Source organism: Phalangium opilio, unplaced genomic scaffold, assembly GCF_054372755.1.
Source record: "Phalangium opilio isolate 3A_F unplaced genomic scaffold, DU_Popi_V2 ptg000362l_1, whole genome shotgun sequence".
NCBI lineage: Eukaryota > Metazoa > Arthropoda > Arachnida > Opiliones > Phalangiidae > Phalangium > Phalangium opilio.
In genome coordinates, this window is record NW_028324231.1 from 52654 (window position 1) to 60665 (window position 8012).

Consider the following 8012-nt stretch of genomic DNA (forward strand, 5'->3'; position numbering starts at 1 on the left):
TATGCTCTTCATACTCTTAATTGATACTGTAAAATGTTTCATTCGCACTCTAATTAATTAAATAATTAATTTTAAATAAAAAGGGGGAATAACTCGGCCCCCTAACGGTGAATTTCCTTGAAACTTTCACCAATTAATCTACTCAAGCTTACAAATCGAATTCACCGTTGGGGGGCCGAGTTATTTCCCCCCTTTGTTTAAATCTAATTAATTAATTAGCGCACGATTGAAACATTTTACAGTAATGAGGCATGGCTCATTCGTTTTGTAACCTTGAGTAGATTAATTGGTGAAAGTTTCAAGGAAATTCACCGTTAGGGGGCCGAGTTATTCCCCCTTTTTATTTAAAATTAATTATTTAATTAGCGCACGATTGAAACATTTTACAGTAATGAGGCATGGCTCATTCGATTTGTAAGCTTGAGTAGATTAATTGGTGAAAGTTTCAAGGAAATTCACCGTTGGGGGGCCGAGTTATTCCCCCTTTTCGTTTAAAATTAATTAATTAATTAGTGTACGAATGAAACATTTTACAGTAATGAGGCATGGCTCATTCGATTTGTAAGCTTGAGTAGATTAATTGGTGAAAGTTTCAAGGAAATTCACCGTTGGGGGGCCGAGTTACTCCCCCTTTTCGTTTAAAATTAATTATTTAATTAATTATAGTGCGAATGAATCATTTTACAGTATCAATTAAGAGTATGAAGAATAAATGAGTAGACTTTATATTAGTTAGGTTTCGGGGGGGGGCGGTTGGGGCGAATTGGTATTCTGCCAGAATCAGAATATTTCATAGGTCTGAAGCAATTTTTCCGTCGCGAGTCTGGGAGAATTTTTGACTCGGTTTTTTCATTCTGCTGGTATACCATTCTGCTAGATTGACGGCGGTTGTGTTTTTTTCCGAACGATACGTCAGAGTGACGTCAGACGTCACTGAACGTTTTTTTCTCTCTCTGTTGCGTTTGATGATACTTTCCATGATGGCGTCTGCTAGAGATTTTGGATTGAGGAGAAAACTGTTATTTTTGTTATTAAATTAACTTTCTAACGATGATAAATCGGAAATAACCTTAATTCCAGTTCATTTGAAAAGATCTATAAAAGAAAAATGTGTTATCGTTTCGCTAGTGGCTTTGGACTGGATTGCTCGCCGTGTTGAACTTCAATTAATGACGTCATAAATCCGATTCGCATCGAAAAAACCTGCTCTTCCAGCCGCTGCGATCGGTGTCACATCGATGCGTAGCGTGACGTAGAAACCGGAAGTGCGAAAAACCGTACAGTAAAAAAATCGGTCTCCGATGCGCGCAGCGCTGCGTACGCTAGCAGTTACTGAACGTACCCAAGGATCTCTTGAAATTTTAGGCATATTGAAACTTGAAAGCAGACTTAGACCAAAAGTTTATTATAATTATAAGCCTTTTCTTTATGCTCTTTAAGATTTTATGGGGGTAAGGTGAAGTGTTCTACGTCTTACTAGAGGGGTTAGGAAGATGCAAGACAAACACCTACCTATTTTCACTTATGATTCATCCTCGCAAACGCTAGACTAGATGTTAGAATGCAGTCAGTTGTGGGGAGTTAAGGCCTTTTTAGCGGAAACGAGGGGCTTATAAAATTTCTGAATCAAAAGTGACCGCGTTTGTTGGTATATGTCAAGTGAGAGTCAAAATAGATTCTAATCCAAATTTTAATATTCAACATAATATTCAATCTTGTTCATAAATGTTCACACACTTTTATAGGGGTCGAAATAAAGAAATTAAACAAGACAATTAAACTTACATCTAAGGGAGGTTTGCAATTTATAACCTCTTTGAAATGGCTCCTCAATAGGATTACCTCCTACAGCCTTTAAGATTTTAAAAATTAAATTTAGGGGTTTGTTAGGTTAAAAGCGTGCAATTATGCACTAAAAAATGATGTTCAAAAATAGAAAGTTAAGATTTTTTAAAATGAATCAATCCGTCAACCATAATCCAGGTTCTTTAACAATAGTTTCAAGCCAGTTAATCAATAGTTTCAAGTTTTTTTAATTTCTTACGCCAAGTAGCTCCTCTTCCATATTCTTTATAGGGGTTCAGGATCTTTTTTTTTTCTTCTCGATTTCAGGGTTTTTCTTCAGGATCTTTTTTTCTCTGATTACGCGATTTAAGGGTTAATTATGTTTTTTTTTCTTCTTTCTCGATTTAAGGGTTCGCGCGCTCTCTTCTTCTAGGGGTTAAAATATTCTCCGATTCAACTTGATGAAAAATAAAGGTATCAAATGAATAAAAATAAAAACATCGAATAAAAATAAAGGTTTCGATTTAAAAAATAATCTCCGTCCGTTTAGAGATTTCTTGGGGGTGAGCCGACAGGGTCTCGTTTAGACATTTCAGGTATCGACTGACTATGGGACAGGAGGGACTTCGTATATATAACTTCTAGTTTCTCGCAAGGATTTCTGGGATAATGACGTTTGTTGATTGACTTTGGTTTGGCGAATAGTGGACCATATTTATGACGTAGCCGGGCGTATTCATGTTAACAGCGAATGGGCAAAACTTTTTGTTTTGGGACCAAATACGGATTGGTCAGTTAAAGGGTTAAAAAAAAAATGTTCTAGAAGTTTCTCGGGCCAGGTACCAGGATAGTGACTCAAGGTCTTGTTGCTTGGGGGTCTAAATCTATATCTATATAAATCAAAGTCCTGACTGACTGACTGACTGACTGACTGACTGACAGACTGACTGATAATCAACGCCCAGCCCAAACCGCTTGCCCTAGAAGGCTGAAAATTTGCAGGAACGTTACTCATAAGTAGTAGGCGCGTACTAAGAAAGATTTTTTCAATCCGCCGCCATCTTAAAAAATGGCGCCCAGAAATGTAAAAAATATTCTCTATGCAATTAAGTACGCGCGTTTCAACCGATTTCACAAATATTTAGTACACTGGTTTGCTTTAACCTTAAGACGGGCTGAATGGTCTTTCGGGTTTGATTTTTCGCCATCTTTTAAAATGGCGCCCAGAAATGTAAGAAAATATTCTCTATGCAATAAAGTCCGCGCGTTTCAACCGATTTCACAAATATTTAGTACAATGGTTTCCTTTAACCTTAAGACGGGCTGAATGGTCTTTCGGGTTTGATTTTTCGCCATCTTTTAAAATGGCGCCCAGAAATGTAAGAAAATATTCTCTATGCAATAAAGTCCGCGCGTTTCAACCGATTTCACAAATATTTAGTACAATGGTTTCCTTTAACCTATAGACGGGCTGAATGGTATTTTGGGTTCGATTTATTGCCATCTTTTTAAATGGCGGCCAAAAACTTAAAAACCCTTCTTTCTGGAATAATGTACGCGTGAAAAGTAATAAAAAATATCCCGCCGGGCTGACGGACTGTGCTGAGTGCCTTCGCTCCTAGGGTGCTACAAAAATATTAGTCATCAGTAAAATCTACACATTCTTTATATCATTTTAGATGGAAGTTCTTATTACACGCGAGCGACGCCGCGGGTAACGGCTAGTAAGCTAGTATTTCTCTGGTTTCTTGGAAAAAGTTTTCGTTGCTAGGTGTTTCATTTTGCACTGTGGATACTGTGGTATAGGATAGTTCTAGAAAGTTCGCTGTCAATTTTGATGGGCTATTTCCTCTTTCATTGTAGTTATTTTTAGAAACCGTGAATTTCTTTTCAGTTTGTTTTAAAGGGATAGGTTTAAGTTTAAAGGGCTAATATTATCTTTATAGGGGTAATTTAAGGCACTTCGTTATTAATTTAAAGGTTTAATTGGAAATTTAATTTGATTTTCGTGTCAAGATGGTTATATAATATACATTCTACTGTACTTCTGTCCAACCGCACCCTTTTGGAATTCAATGTATAATTATTACTTGTAGAAAAGCTAGTACGTGAGCTTGCATATGAATTTGAATAATTCGTTAAGCTTAAAGTAATCAATTGTCTTGCCTATAGGCTGCGAGATCAGCGAACATTACAGGCGGAGGAACTGAAATACTTTTTGTGCATCGAGAGTAAGTATGGCACAAATAGAACGTTAATTTCTGTAACTCATCAGCTGAGAAATCACTATCATCAAAAAGCCCGTTATAGTGCCCTGAAATCGATCACAAGCATAAGAAAACTTCCAGTCCAACATGGCTATTGAAGGTAACAATGAATTATTCGTTCACAGCGACTTACCTGGTCGACTAGTTCCTTGAAGAGCAACGTGACTACACAAATAAAAGTTGAAATGTCCGCCATGAGTTACGTGGGTATCAACGAGGGTTCCTGCTGGAACATTCATTCCAAAGCCAGTCCCATCTCTCTGTGGCATAAATCGCGTGTGATGTCTTTTTTGAACGACAATAAACGTGATTTGGGGCTTATAATCCGCCCTGAGGGAAGCGCAGGCATTTCCAATTTGAATCAGTTCAATATCTCGAACGTGTTCAAATACATAGACAGGATTTGGACGAAATGTTTATATTGAAAATCCCTGACTCTTCCAGCTTATCCCTGACAAAATTTTGCCAATATCCCTGACGATTCTAAGGACGTGTTTCCCAGAACCCACTTCACAATACCCGGCCCATATTTAGCATTGCTCAAAGTATGGTTTGATATACCAAATGAAATCCCTTACATATTCCTGTCTTTTTAGGGAGAAACTTTGGACATATTTCAGAATAGCTCCTGGTATAGTCGTTCACTTTTCTTTCTATGTTTATTATATGTAAAATTGGATGAAAAAAATTATGGTGCAAATGATTATTTAAAAAGTTACAAGCGTTTAAGTCTTTGGCTTACGCAAAGGCTTAGAGGTCCATGTTGTTGGCTACAAAAGCAATTATAAGTAGAAAAAGGACCATACACGTATAGGAGTCACAAATTAAGATCTATGCAGACGAAAATAACCAATTAATTAGGTGGCACCTTTTCCAAAATATTCTCCCATTAATTAGCTGGCACCTTTTCCAAAATATCCTCCTATTAATTAGTCTAAGCAAAAGTTAATTAGAGTTTTTATATAATAAACATAGAAAGAAAAGTGAACGACTACCAGGAGCTATTCTGAAATATGTCCAAAGTTTCTCCCTAAAAAGACAGGAATATGTAAGGGATTTCATTTGGTATATCAAACCATACTTTGAGCAATGCCATAAGGAAATTATACTCTCTCTCTCTAAGGGCCCAAGATTCTATGTTACGGATGAAATGTATGTATGTCCGATTTGGTTACCCACCCGTCTCATCTCAAGTGGTATAATAATTGTATAGCCTAAACAGAGGCCGAGCGCATTCGCTGCAGAGTAACCCGGCATTGAACATTTTTCCCTCCTTCAAAGATTTCTCACGACAGCTCTTCGTGCTTTTTACTAAACGCGAATTTACCTCTTGTGTCTGAGAGAACTGGGGGGTTCTGGAAATTCTCTTACTTATTTTTTCCCCTCAGTCCTTCCTCTCTCGCGTCTCGCCACTCGCCTCCCCGCCTGTTTTAGTTTGATTCCCAACCGCTTGGGAGCGTTATCTCAGAGCTCGCCTCTAGACCACGACCGTCTTAGGATATCGGTCGTGGCTGATTTTGAAAAAACAATTTTCTCTCCCGCGAATTTCACGAAAAATTCGGAAGGTGCCCCTATACAAAGTCTACGTCACATCTAGCAGAACTAGATGTTTTTGCTAATAGATGCGCTTGGGCCCTTAGAGAGATGATGTCCTTATGCTATCGGTTAATGTAGTTCCTTCTCTGTTTTTACTCGAATCTAGCAATTTACTTTCATTATCATAAGCGGTTTCTAAACATTTCCTATCTATATTACGAAGTTATAGCAGACGCCATAGTAACAAATATGTATTTTTTAAGTGAAATAGATAAAGTTATCCATCCGTCCCATAATTTCAAAAACGATGGTCGCGCGAGCGCGAAAACCCGATATCCAAATAGAACTCTAGAAGGATATATGTTCTGAACTCAATGGCCATTATCCCTAACCGGAGGAGACGAACATTTTGCTCAGTTACTCGGTCCTTGTTTGTCCTAGCCCTAAGTTTTTAGTGCGGTTGGATGGGGGGCAAATAGGACTATAACATACTCCTAGTATGAACCAGAGTTACGAGCCTCGAAAATGTATTGCTAAAAATCTAAAGTAAACGATGTGGCTTAATTATGGGCTAGACCATCTTGTTTCTACTCAAAGGAGGTATTTTTTAGAGTTTCATAGCTCAATCGGGGATAGATGCAATTTTAGAAGTGGCGCATGCGTATTTCAGTGAAAAACAATTCAAAGATGATATAATTTTACCGGACTGACGGTGTTATCACCAAACCGGTGGATCCACACACGGTTAGGTTCCGCTTCAGGCTGTCCAATGTCCAGCCCAAAGAAAACGAAACCGGTAAGATCCACGCATCGTTCGTGTTTGATTCTAGGTGACCAGTGTCCGGCCTGTTGATTACCATACCTGGCCACCAAGAATCTTGTCCAAACGATGTGTCCATGCCCAGAGTCCGGAGTCTAAAGTAAATAAATAAATAAATAAATAAATAAGTTAATAAATAAATAAAATAAATAAATAAATAAATAAATAAATAAATAAATAAAAAATAAAATAAATAAGTTAATTAATAAAATAAATAAAATCATTAATGGGGAAAACAATCCTATTTAATAATAATAATAATATTGTCACGGGACTTAATTTTAAACTAAGTGAATTTTCACAAAAAAATAATAAAATAAAATAAAATATGTCAGGCAAGGCAAATATTTTCGCTCTTAATTCACTCTTAGTAATTTAAGTAATCAAATAAATTAAAACTTTTTAATTAATAGTTACTTACCAGAAAAGAAGTTTTAGCCCAATCAGGGAAAATTAACTGACCATAGTCATCGACGCACGACATGTTTGATGCTTGCAAACTTTAAATCTAAACTAAAGACACAAACACGAGCCAAATATATAAGGCAAAGAAAATCCACCAATTCCATAAACTATAATTTACATTACTGGTTTTCAGGAAGTCTGTTTTTAATCAGTTCTAAGGAAAAGGAAAAAGGTGGAGGCCCAAGAATACAAGATAAAATAGTACGCCCCTCTTTTTTCTTACTTTTCTTTCAGAGAAAACCAAGGCTTGAATTTATACCTTATCTTTTCAGTTTCCTCAACACGCCAACTTTATCATAGGTTAATAATTTCCTGTATAAGTTTCTAAGAAGGACCTCCTGTAGCCTAAACTTAATATCTCGGCCCCTGTTTGTCGTAGCCCTAAGGTTTTTAGTATGGTTGGAAAGGGGACAAATTGGACTATAACATACTCGAAGGACATCCCCCTCTCTCTAGTAGAAACAGAGTTACGAGCCTCCAAAGTTTATTTTCAAAAATCAAGTAACCTAATAACAATAAGTGAGACAAAAAATAAGTTGACGACGATATTGAGGTAGCCTCAAGTTTAAAGTATCCTTGTATGGGGAGCAAAGAGGACTATAACATATCCAAAGGAGATCCCAGTAGCTCTAGTAGAACAAGAGTTATGAGCCTCCAAAGTTTAGTGCAAAAATCATAAGTAACATAATAACAATAAGTGAGACGATAACATTCGTTGACGAACATTTTGCTTAATATCTCGGCCCCTGTTTGTCGTAGCCCTAAGTTCTTAGTACGGTTGGATGGGTTACAAATTGGACTATAACATATTCAAAGGACATCCCCCCTATGTCTAGTAGAACCAAAGTTACGAGCCTGCAAAGTATAGTCTAAAGCTATTCCTATGGAGGGTTTTTTTTTTGTTTACGTTTTGCTTAAGTACTCGGCCCCTGTTTGTCGTAGCCCTACGTTTTTAGTATGGTTGGATGGGGGACAAATTGGACTATAACATACTCTTAATAGGTGGCATTAGAAACTGTTTACAAATTTCAATGGAAGAAAATGCTGCTTACATGGCCTTAATGGAGAGTTTCATACTTATAGGGAGCTATATATTATTTTCTTATGGTATAATTTATATTACTGGTATATATTTCCCC

At 37.0% G+C, this 8012-nt stretch overlaps 1 protein-coding gene and 1 long non-coding RNA gene across 3 annotated transcripts; one reads left to right on the forward strand and one right to left on the reverse strand.

Annotated features, from left to right (window-relative positions):
• Nucleotides 1-1749: 1749 nt before the first annotated feature.
• LOC149597275 (protein argonaute-2-like) lies at nt 1750-7659 on the reverse strand. Of its 2 annotated transcripts, none has more exons than XM_089861067.1 (5): nt 6997-7659; nt 6830-6921; nt 6291-6503; nt 4186-4312; nt 1750-4099 (listed from the first exon to the last, which is right to left on the reverse strand). In XM_089861067.1, the coding sequence occupies exons 2-5, from the start codon at nt 6890-6892 to the stop codon at nt 3939-3941; spliced, it is 564 nt and encodes a 187-aa protein (XP_089717193.1). In that variant the 5' UTR covers nt 6893-6921; nt 6997-7659; the 3' UTR covers nt 1750-3938. The 2 variants fall into 2 exon arrangements, with proteins under 2 accessions (XP_089717193.1, XP_089717192.1); XM_089861066.1 differs by having other exon boundaries at nt 6992-7659.
• Nucleotides 3755-6504, forward strand: LOC149597276 (uncharacterized). Its single transcript, XR_016379268.1, has 3 exons — nt 3755-3889; nt 3958-4016; nt 4086-6504. It is a non-coding gene; the product is annotated as an uncharacterized LOC149597276 (long non-coding RNA).
• Nucleotides 7660-8012: the final 353 nt, after the last annotated feature.